The following is a 16,208-nucleotide window of genomic DNA, read 5'->3' on the forward strand; positions in this document are numbered from 1 at the left end:
TGGGCCGGGCAGGGGGCGGGACTGTGGAGTCTGAACTCACAGGCACGCATCCCGCCAGCAGTTCAGACGTTTATCTGAACACCCCGGTGTTGTAGTTTCTGTCTTGACGTTTTTGTTTTGGGGGGATAAGGTTGTCTTTTTTGAATTTAATGTTTTTGGAGTCAGTGAAAAGTGGGGTGACCAGAGTATCCCGCGTTCAGCCCGGGCTCTCGATCTCGGCAGCGAGAATTTGGTGCGAATCCTCCCAACTGCAGGCCCGCGGGCCATTCTGTTTGTGAGCTTTTGCTCTCGTGGCTTCTAAAGTTCCCCTTTGTTTTGCCTGGGCGCCAATAATCAATCATTCGTTTACTTGGGGGTTAACTTGGTTCTCTGTGCAAACAGTGGGAGGAGTCCGTACCCTTCCGTGGGGCTGGCCACACTTGCCAAGTTCTTGTACTGGAAGATGAGCTGTAGCGATGAGTGTGTGAGAGCCAGAGAGTCCCAGTGTCTCACAGATCAAAAAGATTTCCTCCGGTTGACTGCGGACAATCTGGAAGGCGAGGAGCATGTAATCACAGGTTGGATGACTCTTCTGCTTAAAACTTTTTCCAACTTCCTATCCCCTACTGGACGAAGTTCAAAATCTTTCAGAGTTCTATATAGGAACCTCAGTACCTGGCCCACTTTGCAGCCTCAGCTCTGGCTGTTTCCCCCTGGACACACCCCACGATCTAGTCTTCCAGAGAGAGGTCTTGCTTTGTCTGATTCTCTCTAGCCCCTGGGACAGTGTTGGACACACAGTAGGGACTTAATGCTTATCAAATAGATGTTAATGCATTTTCATGATATTATCCAAGAGCTTTAACCATCCCCAAGGGCTGCATATAGAGAGGTTGGAGTTTGCCATAGATACGGGGTTTTACAAATATTTGAGTAATAATTAAGATTGAACAATCATTAATTGTCAATATTGACAAGATGTATTTGAGTAAAGGGTAAGTACTTGGGTGGGGTAATCAGAGATGGCTGGAATTTCAAAGCTGAATAGACTTATTCTGTTTAAACCATTTAAAAAAATAGACTTGATATTTTTCACCTCTTTCCATGAAGCCAGTTATAGTGCTTGATTCCTAACATTCATTTTACTCCAAATAATTAGTCTTAGCCGTGGCCAGTGGTTTCAGAATGTCCACGTGACCTAATCTTGGCCACAAAAATGTGAAGGGAAACTTGCTGGGTGGCTCTAGGAAAGGTATTCTCACTTCTAAGAGATACAAAGCTGGATCCTTCTTCCCTCTGGACATTGTGGTGTCTGGGTGTGATACCTGGAACTGCTGCACCCACCTTTTGAGCCAGCATGATTGCAAGGCCAACACGCTGAGGACAGCAGAACAGAGATGGAAAGAACTCTGGCCTTTTGAGGACATCTTCGAGACCAATCTAGAATCCACTCAACCTCTGATCTTCCAACTATGTGAGACAAATTTTCCTTATTGCTTAAGCCAGCCTGAGTTAGGTATTGTTCTGTTAAATGTAACTGAAAGCATCCTCATTCATCCAGGCTGACTTCCTGGTAGAAAGCTGAGATTTTCAGATGTTTGGTAAATCAAAGAGAATAGCCTAATATGCTAGGAAGGAAAGAGTTTCTAGGCGGGCGGTGCAGCTTGTTGAGAACACTGGAGCAAGAGAACTTACTTACAGGGTTGTGGAGAGGAGACTGTTGACAAGACTGGGGAATCCTTCTGAAGAGCTTTCAAGTAGATTGAAAACTCATTAGGGCCAGGGAACCCCCATTAAGACTTTGCAGAGATACGCGGACGGGCCAAATAAACCAGAGAAGATAACTAGAGCATAGCCCCTGTGGTGAAGGAAATGCTTGGATAATGGTGGTCAGGAGAAATCCTTAGGGTCTGGAGTAGTGATAGAATCAGCAGTCTTCTGTCTGGAATGTGTTCCCTGTTCCGGAACATGAGTCTCCAAAGAACTTAAGGAACTTGTCCCTCGACTTCATGCTCTATCTCAGTGTCCCATTACATCTCTGGCCACTCTTCAGCCTCCTTTGTGGGCTTACTTTGCCCCTTAATATATTCCCCATGGTTCTTCCTCTGCACGGGCATCCTGGGTAACACCAGTCTCTCCCATGGCTTCAGTGATCACCTCTATGCTGACAGCTCCAAAGCCTCTCTCTCCTGTCTCCCGAGCACACAGACCCTCTCCAATAAAACTTTCACATCGAAACCAAACCCATCGTATCCACCTCTCCAAGCCTTTGTTTTTTCTCTATTCAAATCTCAGTGAGTTTCTTCTGTTAACCAACCTACCATGTGGCACTCTACTTGGACCTCTCTTCCTCCAGGAAGCCTTCCTATCTCCTGCATTTGATGCCTCTTAGCATGTTCTACATATCTTTCTACTTACCATGTTAAAATTCCTAGTTTCATCTGTCTCGTCTACTAGACTCTATAAGCTTTGCAAAGTGATCTTGTTCTACTGCCTTATGCAGAGCTCCTAGCACATTATAATTACATAGGAATGAATACTAATATATTCTTTATGCCCAGTGCCTTACACATCTGAATGACTATGACTGTATTCTTCTGGATGCAAGGAATGTATTCACTTGTTTCTTTCCTGGAGGCTCCATTCAGAACCAACCTAACAGCAAAAACTGAAAAGACAGTTGCTTGCTTTCGGTGAGTGGCTGCTCGGGACCTGGCCTCGAGGGAGTCCTCGCACCTATTCCAAGCTACGTATGGGCCAGACAGGGACTCAGAATAAAGAAGAAGTGAAAGAGGGGGACAGTCCTTTTAAAAATTACATCTCCCTCATGATCCAGCTTCAAAGGGAATGAAATGACATTACCCAGCGTTGTAAGAAGTGTTCACTATAATCACGGAATAAATGAACTCCCAAGGAAGTGTCATCAGAGAAGAGCAGTAGGCAATGATTGGGTACAGGGGACAAACCACTATTAGTGAGAAATCAGGAACATCTGAGAGAAAACTGTCAGAAAGATGGCTTTGCATTATGTTTGCAAAAGTGTCCCAGAAACTAGAGTGCTCAGCTGCATCCAATACAGCCGAGAGGCCAAGAGAACTGAAGTCTAGTGAGCCCTATGTAACAAGCACTTGTACGTATTTTTCTCATTAAAATGGTCCCAGGAGTAAGTATCCACTGAATCTTATGTGAAGAGATGGGAACTGGTACATCCTCTAATAGTGCCAGACATTATTAGAAATAGTCTCAATCCTTCTGCCCACCAACTGGTATCATTTCCTTCAAGGGCTCAATTAACCACTTCCGAGAGGTTATGCTTACCTAAACCCTCTTACCTTGGCCAGCTAGCATCTTGAGCTACGTACTTGGAATCTTTGTAATCTGCATTTTTTCCATCACTGCATCACCATTTCGTGATTGTTTCTTATTTAATTTAGCACAGCAACCGTCCAGACGGCTTGTGAGATGTCATCCTTAGAAGCTCACGTACATTTTTCCCTCCTGCTCAAGATGAAGGGAGGCAGAATGGCGCAGCGTCCAGTCAGCTCTTGGCACCTGGCCTGGTTCAGCTGCCAGCTTTAAGGTTGGTATTGTCCAGGGAGCTTTAATGACGGCACCCTGGAGGGCAGCTCCAACGTTTACCAACCGTTTGCTTTTTATGTAACCCTTTTAAGTACATTTCCTATTCTGTATGTGGGGATAACAAGTGCCTGTTTCATGGGGTGATGATAAAAATGATAATGCGTATAAAATACCTGTCAGTTTCCGCCATGTTAAGTACTCGATAGATGTCAAAAAACGTTAAGGCATTTTTTTGCTACCTTCACAGTAAACTCTCTCTGAAATAATGCTCAAGTAGAGACAGTGGAACTTTCTTATAATCTTGGGCTTTATCCAAGTTGACTGCCCATAAAATTACCCCTTTGGCAGTACTCAGCAAGCTTTTTGCCAAAAGCTGCATTTCTCCATTTCCAGGATTCATCAAAAGAATGCTTAGGCACTTGCACTTGTCCAGCGTTAAGGAGTAACAAACACACTTGTAACTAAGGAATGCAAGTAAATACAGGCAGCTTTTCACTCTTCCATCAAAGATATTACAATCCATTCAATTAAAGCTATCATCTTTTATCCTTCGGTGGGAACTACCCAAACAATAAAAATTTATATTTGGAGTAGTGTGACCTAGGCAGAGTTTGTCATCAGGACTGGAACTTCAAGACAATAGTACTGGCAAACATCTACTAGCAGTCACTACATGCTTGGCACTGCTGTGAGGCTTCACATGTATTAACTTATTTATTGCTCTTTACAGGGCAAAACTTGAGCCACAGAGAAAGCAGTTGGCCCAAGCCATGAAGTAGACACACAGTAAAGCCAGGATCCAAACCCATTCAAATCTAGGTCACTCTCTCAACCTAGATTATGATTTACCACCTCTTTTATCATAGTCATACCAGCAAATAAAGCATCCAATTCTAGAAATGAAGAATACTGACTCTGCACAGTCTTAAGTCCTCTCTGCCCAAGTCATTCATCCATTAATGCAGATTCAACAGAAATCTGAAAATTGGTAATGACACATAACAGGCCTATTAAATTTAGTCATAAAATTTTATCACCAGTTGAATAATTTTTTTGCACACACCAATGATTACATAACACCAAAAGGAAGAGAAATTCCATCTTTGTTTAAACTGAGCAAGTTAAAAGGATATACATAACAAAAACTAAAGCTAAAGCCCACAGTACTTAATAAAACCAAGGGAATATCTAGTATTTTAGTACACAACAAAATGTTTATAAGCAAATTTATTTAAAATTGTGTAGGATCTTTTTATTTGAAGACTGCACAAAAGGTTAATCAAAAGGTAAGAAGTGCAGTATTTTACATACACCATGAAGACCAGATACACTTGTATGCCAGTTAAACAAGCAGAAACATAGGAGTTATTTTCAAGTAAGTTGTACCTCAGTTTCAAATGTCATTATCTCTACTTTTGAGGTTCCTTGATTATATTACAAGTAATATCTAAAACGAGAAAATATTTTGCTTTCGGCAAAAATCGTATTTCATCTCAACCACGTATGTGAAAAGTTATTCTAAAGCCATTCAGTTCCATAGACCTTGATACTTAATGTTTAACATGACAGGAAATGAAGCAAACTTTGTCTTACCTCTTTAAAACATTTCACCTTCATTCTAACACCCTACACCCTTACTATGTAATATGAGCAGATATTATTAGTACAAATCAGTAGAAGTGGCCAATATTTTAACACAAACATCACTGACTAGAGATACCTAATTACCTGAAATCATTTCACAAAAACAAAGTCTACTTTTTCAATTAAAACCTAACAAATACTTAGGTGACTATTTTCTTCTTTATATTTTTTGTATTTTCAAGTATTTTAACAATTATTTTTACAAGTCAGGAAAAAACATTAAAGTGTAGTCCTAAACTCCAAGTTCATTTTCCAAAACAAGGGATAAATTAAAAAAAAATTAAATTCACAATTAAGTTTATGCATGGACTTAAGTTTCACCTTTGTGGTATGTTGAAGAATAATGAGTAGACATTCAGCAAACCAATGAAAAGAAATGACAAATGCTAAACACACATAAAGAAACAAAAAACAACTAATGTAAGGAGTTACAATAAAAATCTTTATTTAAGTTTGGTCAGTACAGGTAAGATATACTGGAGTCACAGAGCAATATGCATTAACAGGATACAACGGTTCATAAAAACTGAGTAACTATGCACACAAATTTCTTAAACATTCAGTCACCTAAAGAGGAAATGCACAGATGTATGGTGGAAAAAACTGTATCTAACACTGAAACTACTATAGGACTCCTTCAACAAGTCCAACTTTCAGTGATAAAACTACTGTACTGGGCAGACCTGGCAGTCATAAACCCACATCTACGCTAACAAGTCTGAATGGTGCCTAAGTACAATAACAGCATGAAGAAGAATGCCCTCACACAGCACAGGTTCTAGGAGAGACACAGATTTAAACAGACATCATTGTGTTACACTTTAAGGAAAGATTTCCATTTACAACTTCACATTAACTCATATAAAAATAACCTGACCCTACACAAAATGTCCTTTTAGCAACATTCAAAGTAATTGTTACAATTTCCAAAGTGGCAGAGGTATTGAAGCAAAAAGGAAAAAAAAAAAAAAAAAAAAAAAGGAAAAAAAGAAAAAGGGAAAGGAAAAAAAGAAAAAAAAACACCCACAAAAAAGGCAAATTGTGACAAAAGTATGAATTAATTTTCCGGACAGTATCCTCTCCCAAATTAAATGACACTGTATAAAAATTCGCTGGAAAAAATTTTACAAAACTGAACCCTGTACATTTACACTTGAGTCCAAGCCATTCTGAACGTGGCGGGAACCCGTAGTTCGGTTACCTTTCCCACTCACTGTTTTCTCCTCTTGAGGGTCATGATTGGAGTCTGTGTCATTTGAGTGGTGTGTGAGAGAGTTTTCACTGCCCGTGGGAGAGTCTACACTTTCATACCCCGCACTGAGTTGGTTTACGTAACTACTACCTCCTCTGCCAGTTCTCTCCTCCGAGCTGTTGGAGGCCTTATTACCATTCCCTGGTGAAGAAGGGAAGTCATCTTCGGCTGTGTCCCCCTCCCTATGAAATCCAGACCCAGACGTCCTCTGCCGGGAGGAACTGCCATTACTTGGTCCGTTGGCCAGACGACTGCAGTCTTTACCTGTGGCCTCTGCCTGTCCTACAGGCTCAGAAGATGTAGTCCTGCTGGTACTCGGGCCTGGGGCTTGAGACTGCTGCTGTTGGTACTGAGCCAACTGCTGGCGTGTCTCCTTCAGTTGTTGCTGAAGAACTAGAATGGTACTCTGCATACCCTCTACTTCTTCGTCAAGTTGAATGATGAAGTCATTCAGTTCTGTGCAAAGGAGAGTCAAACCTACTTTAATCTCTTTTAACATATTTAAAAATATTTCTTAGTGCCTGCACAAAGCCAGGCAATCAGTAAATGTTTAAGTAAACAAAGAAAATTATAAAATCACAAGAGTACTTTAAAATTTTGCTTGGAATTTTAAAATAGCCATTCAACAATGAGTTTGTTTTGGGGAGGAAGGCAAAAGCTTAAAATAAATATATTAAAGCAACCAAATAGAAATTTATTCAAACTATCTAGCCACATAAAACTGGTCACAACCACAAAATCTGTTCCACGTTTGCTGACCTACGGGCCCCCACGTCCAGCCCCTTACGCCTCATCCTCCTAGCCAATGTCTCAGCTCCACAGCAGGTTAGCCCCTGGGGAAGTGCAGTCCTCTACTCTGATACGCCAAAGAAGCCTATGCAGTCACCAAGGATTATCCCTCATCCAAGAACAAAATTCAGAGAAAATAACTCTTGAAAACTGATAAAAATACAGATGTCTATTAAGTTCTAAAAAGGCCTTGGGGGTGGGGTGGGGGGGAGTTCCTTTACTACTATACAAAACCTCCTATTTACTATATTTACAAATAGTGAGAGCTAAGAACCATCACTTTGAAAAGGCAGTTTTAAAGATATTGCTTGACTAGCGACCTTCTTTGCAATTAACTACAAATTTGCAATTTATTTAATCTCCAGAGCTTGGGTATTTTTCTTACTACTAATTTTCCTCACAAAGGAGAAACAGCATGGATGAAACTATACTTGCCCAACAAAAAAAGAGATGGCAGCTGACAATTAAGTTCCATTTGTCTTAGCAAAGAACTATTACATCTTATTCACTAAATAGGATCTTAAAAGGTAAAATCAACTATATACTTTTATTTATTTATTATTTTCTATTTTTGGCCATGCGGTGCGGCTTGCAGGGACTTAAGTTACCTGACCAGGGATCAAACCCGGCCCCAGCAGTGAAAGCGCCGAGCCCTAACCACTGGACCACCAGGGAATTTCCACAATCAATTATATATATTTTCAGATCCCTGGAAATAGCCTAATACTTTCAAGATTTACACTTACAGAAATTGGTTAAATGAAGATATTCCCTCTTTTAAGCACTGAATATAAATTTATATAGCTACATAATGCCTTAGTAATACAACAGCCTTTCTATCTTTTGCCAAATCCCACCCCTAAAAAACAAAAACTTCTTATGAAATTTGCACAGTAAACAATTCAGGGGGTGAGGGGACCACTAAGATTAAATGGCTTTGTTTGCTGACTCAACTGGAAATATTTCACTTATAATTTTATAGAACCATTGGCAGAGATGAGCATATACAGACTCTAATCTATAATACTCATGCCTGGCAGTATTTTAGAGCCAGTGCAAAGTTAACCAAACTTTTCAAAAAACCCCTTACCATCCTGACTGCTTTTAAGCTCCTCACTATATTTCTTCTGTAAAGCCAATTCTGCTTCAAGTTGTGCAATACGTCCCTGGGACAGCTGCCTTCCAAGCTCTTGATTCTCCTGGATAAGCATTCGACACTTCGCCATTAACTTTTTGCCTGTTTGGCTGTAAAGGAAAGAGCCATTCATCACAAAATGAAGACAAAACTCTCTACAACCTTCTTTGCTTGCGATTATTACGACGATAGCTATAACACGTACAGAACATGACACTATGTCACAGCAGATGCCTCCCTACAATTACCATCTTCTTTATGGAACACATCCATCTTGTACATTGCAGTATTTTGCCAATACAGCAGCAAAAATTAAAGAAACCTAAAGAAAAAGTACCTAAATGGCCACTTTTTGTTTCTATTAATAACTGATTCTGAAATCTATTTTTATCCCAAATTATAATTTGAAATAGAAACAGGCCAATTAATTAACACACATTTTAGATATACCAGTATTAGTAAAACACTAAGGTACTTAGCTTTATGGAACAGAAAAGTTCTTGAAAGGGTAAACGCAACATCAACCACAATGTAAACTTCTTTAAAATACCTAATATATAAAAATCAGCACCTATAAATATATAAATGAATGAGAGTATATTTATTCCTGCTAGATCAGCATTTTTAAGGATGCCTCTTAATAGGCAGTTCTCACAAGAATGTTTATTTACTGCATTAAGTGAGGCCTGTTCAGTAACTGTTTTTAAAAAGCCTTAAGACTATTCCTATTCACCAATCCCTCATTTAATTTCATATGATATATATACTTTTGAGCTGTCTTAAACTGAAAGTTTTTGAAATTTTAATATTGGTATGTGGTGAAGATTTTATCCATGTTGAAAAGATTACCCTTAGGACACAAAAATAAGGTTGGCGTTACTTATCATAAATAATGCAAATATGTAAGTGTCTGCCAAATTAGGAGTGCCATACTTTCAACAAATTAGTTACCAAGTGCTAGTGCAATGTACTATAGACCTACGTGCATATACACAGCAATTGCAAAAATGCAATCAATGTTCATCCTCTATATTACTATTAATGATGAGATGAATTTGAAGTAGTATATCAGGCAAATGAAAGCCCTATTAAAGGAATTAAAAGAAGAAAATAGAAAGTGTCAGCAAAAAAATTTTTTAACCAATAAGGTCATTCTGAACTTTACTCCATCACAAGAATATCAAACTGTCCCTATCCAAGTTTCAAAGGTAACATCACAATTATATACTTAAATTAGAAACTCTTTAAAAGTCATTATTTCTGTTATTAATGAGGCTGAAGAAAAGCAGTGAAGTTTTATTGAGACACTGTTACTGGGGCTTTTGATTGCATTTTTGCAATTGCTGTACACACACTTTTTAAATGTTTTAAAATGGGAGCACTTTGTAAATGATTCTCATTCTTTGGCTCAGTGTTGCAAGGTTCTTTTATCAATAGCACATGTTCTTACCCAATATGATTCAAGCAAAAGTTTTTAATACATTTTCCTTACACAAATCTCTGGTAAAACCTGGGGTACCACTGCGCAAAGGAGCCTCAGATGAAAACCATGAGTTAGCATGTGGTAAGGGTTTTTTCTCTACACTGCAACTTTATTAGCTGATATTTCTGTTCATTGTTATTATAGCTCCAGATATCCCCCATTTCCTATAAGCACCCTCAGACTTTAGCCTCTACCGAACAAGAGTTTAGAAATCAAATGAGGAATAAGAAACACGCACCATCATCTAAGACGGGGGCATTCCTTCCACTTTACTGCCTATGCTCCCACAACACTGCTTTCTTGCAAAGTATATGGCATCGGTGTTTACCAACCTGAGAAATCTTTTATATGAATTTTTAAAAACACAGACAATTGTAAAATCAATACATTAATTTGTGACCTGACTTAACCTCATATAAAGTATCACAAATTCTAATGCAAAAAATATTTCATTTATGAAGTCATGCCTTTTTATAAATGCCTGTTCTAAAATAATCCTACCACTTCTAAAATTAGTGATCACTTTAAAACAAAACTTCACAAAACTGCTGTTCTTTAAACATTCTGTAACTTTACGTCATTTTACTATGTCATGTAAAAATTTTTGTGTTCATCATATCACAAAAGATGGTAAGAATCCAATTACAAGTAACTTGTCTTTGGAATAATTTTACAAAAAAAATCTAACAACCCACAAAGAAAATATAATAGGAAATAACTTAAGAGAATGATTTATAAAAAAGAATGGACACTGTACACTGCTTTGTTATCAAGGGGAAGGAAGACAGGGTATTCTGAAGAGGTGTACACACAAGTACCTAAATGTTTAAATGCAAACTGAAAACTGTCAAAACACTGCAATCTATCCCTCTAACTACTCTAAATATACGCACTGTCACATGTATGAAATATTTTAACTAAAGTGGACAACATAATTCATGAGATCTTTCTCTCTTAAAATTAAAACAGAATAAAAAAGTAGAAAACAAAACAAAACCCACACAACCCATTCTATTTGAATTATTCCAGACAGAGTATTGATTGAGGACTATTTATTTCAAATTAATGATGTATTTATACCACCCGATGAACTCTGGCTTATAGCCTACTTTTTACAAAATAAAAACCCATTTATAGGTAATTAAAATAAATTATGATCCACTAATACAATGAAAATATTATATAACCATTAAAAATGGTAAGTAATTTAAATATAGTAAAAAATGGAAAATGCCCAAGGATAAAGTGGGGTGGGGTTGGGAAAGCCCTGGTACAAATCATCTGTATGTATGTATACATGTATGTCACCTTTGGTTAAAATCAATATATATATATATAATTACTGTATATGCATACAAATTATCTTGATGATACCCAAGAAATTTAAAAGTGGTTACTACTCCTGGGGAATACAACAGGGAAGGGCAAGGTCACACCCAGGAGTAAAACTCACTTTTCACCTCCACTTTTCTTTACACTGTTTCAATTTTATACATTAGCATGTGTTACCTTATTAATTAAAAAAATTTTTTTAACAGTAAGAAGAAAAAACCCACGTCAAGGTGACTGTTACCTAAGTGGCAAAGAAAGATGCTTGGCTAAATTTCAGTACATGTTAATGATACCTTTTAGGAATTATTTCCTGACCTACTAAGAATACATAGTAGGCCTTCTCTACTGTGATCTTAAATGGCATAACATAGACACAAAAGCCTTAATTCGGGCACAATAAGCCAATTTCAAACAGACTTGGTTACTTACCCTCCAACCCCCACAAGCAGTGAGAATTTTAGAAGCGACTTCTTGCCGTGAAGTCACACAAACCACTTCTCCAGCCCACCCTCTGCCCCACAACCAGTTCCCTAAAGCACACACATACAAGATACTTACAATTGATTTGAATGATTAAGAGAGAACTTAAGTCACCCTTGTTAAAACTGCACTTAAACGTTGGGGCAATCTGGAACATTTATCTTCCACTCATCTTAGACTCCATTATCACCAAGTGAAAATTCGAATTGGTGACTTATAGAATGATCTGACGAAAAAATTCACCTCCAGGATTGGATGGAAGCATGAAGAAAATAATGCCTCTTTTATCTAAATGATCAAATGAATTTGCTAGAAATGATCACTATATATATATATATTTTTCTCCAATTCACAAAATGTCTCACTTAGGCCAGCCCACAGTTCCAATACATTCTGTCCCCAATCTTCTGGCAGGCACCCTGTGAAGCTGTCCCACATTAATGTCTACTGCAATATCCTGGGACAAGGTGTCAAAAAGCAACAAGTGTCAAGTCTCCTTGTCTTTTATGATACCAGCTGGAAAAAAAGTAGGTCTTTAAAAAATGAGACACAGAGCCTTCTCCTTCACTTTGAAGAGCACAGCAACAATTTTTTTGAAATCAATCTGCTCTCACAGCCCCCCCAAAACCAAAATGTTAGAAGTACAACAAAATCATCATAGTAATCCTTGAACTTAAAAAACAAAACCAAAACAAAAAAAAAAAACCAACTATTTCAAGGCACATTTAATTTAATATCAAGAGTGCAATACAAAAGGCCCAAATACAATGAAGGAACACATTCCCCCATTAACACCAACGACAATGCTCTTTCAACATGTGCCTGTTGAATGGAATGGGGATTTAATAAATTTCACTACTGAAAAAAATAACGCAGTGAGTCTCATCACAGCTAATATCCTTATACAATCTAGTTGTGAAATGAATGTTTATAATGCTTCAAACAGTTTAGACCTGAAGTTTGATACCACACCTTCATTATTTGTACAGTCCTCAATAAGATTATCTACAGTATTAGCAACCATTCAAAGAACAAACCATTGAGTAAAACCACATTGATTTAAGGCTCAATCAAGTAATATGGAGCCCCAAACTAAATGGTTAAATATATGAACTACTTGTACTGACATCTATTATTTGATTCTCTCATGACTATTAAGTTGGTTCTTAGCAAATAAACCCTTTAAAGGCAAAATTCACCTCATTTGAGTTTGACCCAGAAGTTCAACAACAATCACGAAGTCCACAGTCTTATTGGCAAAACTGATATACAGTGTCTCTAAGTCACTATGCTCAAGGTTAAGAGCGATGCATATTCCATCTTTACATTTACTGGAATTTTACATGTTCAATTCATGATTTTAAATCTCTAGGTTTTCATTCCTCCAAACTGTCTGAAGACACAGTGTGCCACAGACTTAAGACTTCTGTTTCTCCCTCTATTTTCTTCAAACAGAAACATTTCTCAAGTGTCTACATGTTCTAGAAGGGGAATTTTTCGGAGGTGGCCACTTCTTCGGAATAGTCCGACGCCATCAGGCCTCTGAAGCAAGGGGAGGGGGAAGAGAAAAAGCTGAAACACAAGGTTCATCTGGTAAGTTTTACATTAACCATTACAAGCTGGACAGTATAAGAATGTGGCTTTTTGGCTCAAGAAGTCTGAGTCTTGGTGTGGAAACGAGTACTCGGCTGTCCCACCACAGCTTTCTCGTAGTGGGACTGTCAGGGAAGTCTTGACTGGGGAGTATGATTTGTTTACCTATCAGGCGTAAACTTCCAGGCACTCAGTTCATTTTGGGCTTGTTCCAGTTTGTCTTTAGTCTGTTCCAGTTCACCTTTCATTTTTAGGAAAAACAAGTTGATCGCTGGGTCTACCATTGTTGATCTCAGTTGGGCAACGCTAGGCTGCTGGACTTGCTTGAGGTACTGGATTTGAGTCTGTGCAAAGCAAAAAAAAACCCCAATTACTACCAAATCAAAAGAAACATACCTAAGAAGATGAGATAAAATCCCTTTCATTCACTGGATGTACCAACTTGCTTGTTAAGTCCTTTCCCCCCTTGATCATAAAATCCTCTAAAAAAATTACAAATTAAAAACAACTATTTGGGAATTCCCTGGTTAGGAGGGTCTAGTGGTTAAGAGTCAGTGCTCTCACTGCCAGGGCCTGGCTTCGATCCCTGGTCAGGGAACTAAGATCCCTCAAGCTGCGCAGCCAAAAAAGAAGAAAAAAAAACCCCACGAAACTATTTAAGGTTATCCATGTAGGAGGTAAAGGCCATTTGATTGCACTCCATGTTTGGAAACTTCAAATATAAGGAGACTAACACGTTGGCAACCAAAACAGTACAAAATCAATCAATCAATCAATCACTGTTATATTTACTAAAAATGCTGATGCCCACTGGGGGAAAAAAGCAAAGTTTAAAATATCACTTATGTAAAGTAAATCTGTGCTTATGGGAAATTAGTCTATGTACAAGTTCCCTAAAAATACACCAGGTACAAGATTATAATTTAAAACATATTTGCATTTCTAAATTTAAAAATGTATAGTACTTACATATTTACATGAGTTGGCATTACAGCTTTATAAACAGCACCGTAACCCAAAATTACGCACATATTCATTTTTTTTCCCTCCAAGTAGATTTGAATCACAGCATTGTAAGGCTGGAAGGTGACTGACCTGGTCCAAACTGCTTATTTTTGAGAGATTAAATAAGCCAACTGTCCAAGGATAGTTAGTTCAGTGCCAGTACTAAAACTAGAATTCTTGTTCTCAAGCCTCCTGACTCCCAATCTAGGGCTTTTTCCACCATACCAAATCCCTCTACTTACATATGAAACCTTCAACTTCAACTCTGGTTGTATTATTTACTAGCACACTAAAAATACATTTCTAAAATATGAGATACAGTTTATCAGCATTAAATGCATCACTTTCTTCACACCCAAAGTAGATCTGGTTCAAGATCCTGCTCCACACTAAACCTTAAATAGGATTGAAACTAACCTTTCCTAAGCAGCTAATTTCTACCATAAAAGATACAAATATACTAGGATATATTTAGTTAGTATTTCACTGAGCAAACAGAACTATTTTTTCCTCTTTCAGCTTGAGGAATTTTAAAAGTAACTCATTTTAAACCAAAAAGTACACCTCTTTATTCAATATAATGCCAGCTGCTGAGGTAATCTAACAGGAATAAAGCATGCCATGTAACATATACCACGTACCACTATCACTAAAGAAAACACTCCCTCTCTCACACTAACATAGTTACTAGTATTTAGATTACAAAGTGAACGGCCCTCATCTGCTACACACAAGCTTGCCATTTCCTTGTGTTTGCTCCTGCTGCCCTCTCTGCAAAACTTCACTGTGTTCTAACTGAAAGAGCAGTGAGTTCTTCGGCTGGCCTGTGCAGAGAAGAGCTGTAAAAAAATGTGGCTGGAAAAAGTTAGGTTCTACTTGAAAAAAATCTTAAATATAGGTTGAGATGGCAAAAGGGTGATGAGGCATCACCAAAGGCCCTGATTAGGCATAATATGATCAAAACGGCTAGTGTATATGGGATGGCTGTAGAATCACTGAGGTGAGTCAACAGCACATACTATCTAGGCAACTGTTAAGGAGTATCTGGATTAGGATGTCAAGAATAGGATTCAAGAGATTGAAAGAAATCAAGATGCACTGGTTTTATGAGACATTATCATCAGCACCATCTATTCACACTCTACCAGGTGCTAGCACTCTGAAGGTAGATTCATCCTTTGCATGTGTAAGCATCTGGCACAGTGCCATGTTAACAGGGAAACCTAAAACTATTAATGAGTAAATGGTAGAACCCAGAGTCCTAAATATCACAAAAAAAGGATTAAATGGTTTTGAGACTAGGCACTTGAGAAGCAGTACTCATGCCATTAGACGTGAAAATCCTAAGAGAAAAAAAAAATTGAATGGGATGGGTGGGTGTTACAGAAAGGAAAACAAAAACAAAAACCCTATATTCAAAATGTCGGTAAGACTTCTTGGAACCAAGTATCTAGGTTAAAAAAAAAAAAAGCCAAAGGTGGGAATGGTCAATAGTTGAAGTTAGGGAAAGTAAAGGCATATGAGTGCTGAGAAAGAGAAATTTCTTAATACATTCATTAGTGACTTTACAGAAAAAATATCAGTGGCAGTGCAGATGGAAACTAAATTGGCAGAAACAAAAGGAGTGGTGAGAAGATAGAGAAAATAACAGAAGCTACTCTTCAACAGGTAAAGAAGTCATTCTGAAAAAGTGAAGGGGACTTCCCTGGAAGGCCAGTGGTTAAGACCCCGCACTCCCAACGCAGGGCACAGGGGGCCCGGGTTCGATCCCTGGTCGGGGAACTAAGGTTCCACATGCCGCACAGCGAAGAAAAAGTGAAGGAAAAGGGACTAAAGACTTTTGTGGAAATGTGGACAACAGACAGCGTCTGCACAAGCAGAATAAGGGTTGTGATTAAGCCCGAAAGAACATCTTACTGGTGAGAGAAGAAACAGAA

General features: G+C 38.2%; 1 protein-coding gene and 1 long non-coding RNA gene across 5 annotated transcripts in view; one reads left to right on the forward strand and one right to left on the reverse strand.

The window, feature by feature from the left end:
• The first annotated feature begins 26 nt into the window (after positions 1-26).
• On the forward strand, positions 27-6,197 carry LOC309634519. Its single transcript, XR_014248172.1, has 2 exons — positions 27-2,672; positions 3,414-6,197. It is a non-coding gene; the product is annotated as an uncharacterized lncRNA (long non-coding RNA).
• WTAP (WT1 associated protein) overlaps positions 5,624-16,208 on the reverse strand; it is a 25,584-nt gene continuing 14,999 nt past the window's right edge. For 3 of the 4 annotated variants that reach the window (XM_082404620.1, XM_082404619.1, XM_082404621.1), the window contains 3 exons: positions 13,432-13,610; positions 8,334-8,488; positions 5,624-6,910 (listed from right to left, as the gene is read on the reverse strand). In XM_082404620.1, coding sequence (XP_082260746.1) covers positions 6,327-6,910; positions 8,334-8,488; positions 13,432-13,610 — 918 coding nt within the window. In that variant the 3' untranslated portion in view covers positions 5,624-6,326. Of the gene's footprint in view, positions 6,911-8,333; positions 8,489-12,385; positions 13,216-13,431; positions 13,611-16,208 lie in introns of those variants that run through there. The other variant, XM_082404622.1, reaches the window with a different exon arrangement.

The sequence above is a fragment of the Balaenoptera borealis genome, assembly GCF_965194805.1.
Source record: "Balaenoptera borealis genome assembly, chromosome: 9".
Classification (NCBI taxonomy): Eukaryota; Metazoa; Chordata; class Mammalia; order Artiodactyla; family Balaenopteridae; genus Balaenoptera; species Balaenoptera borealis.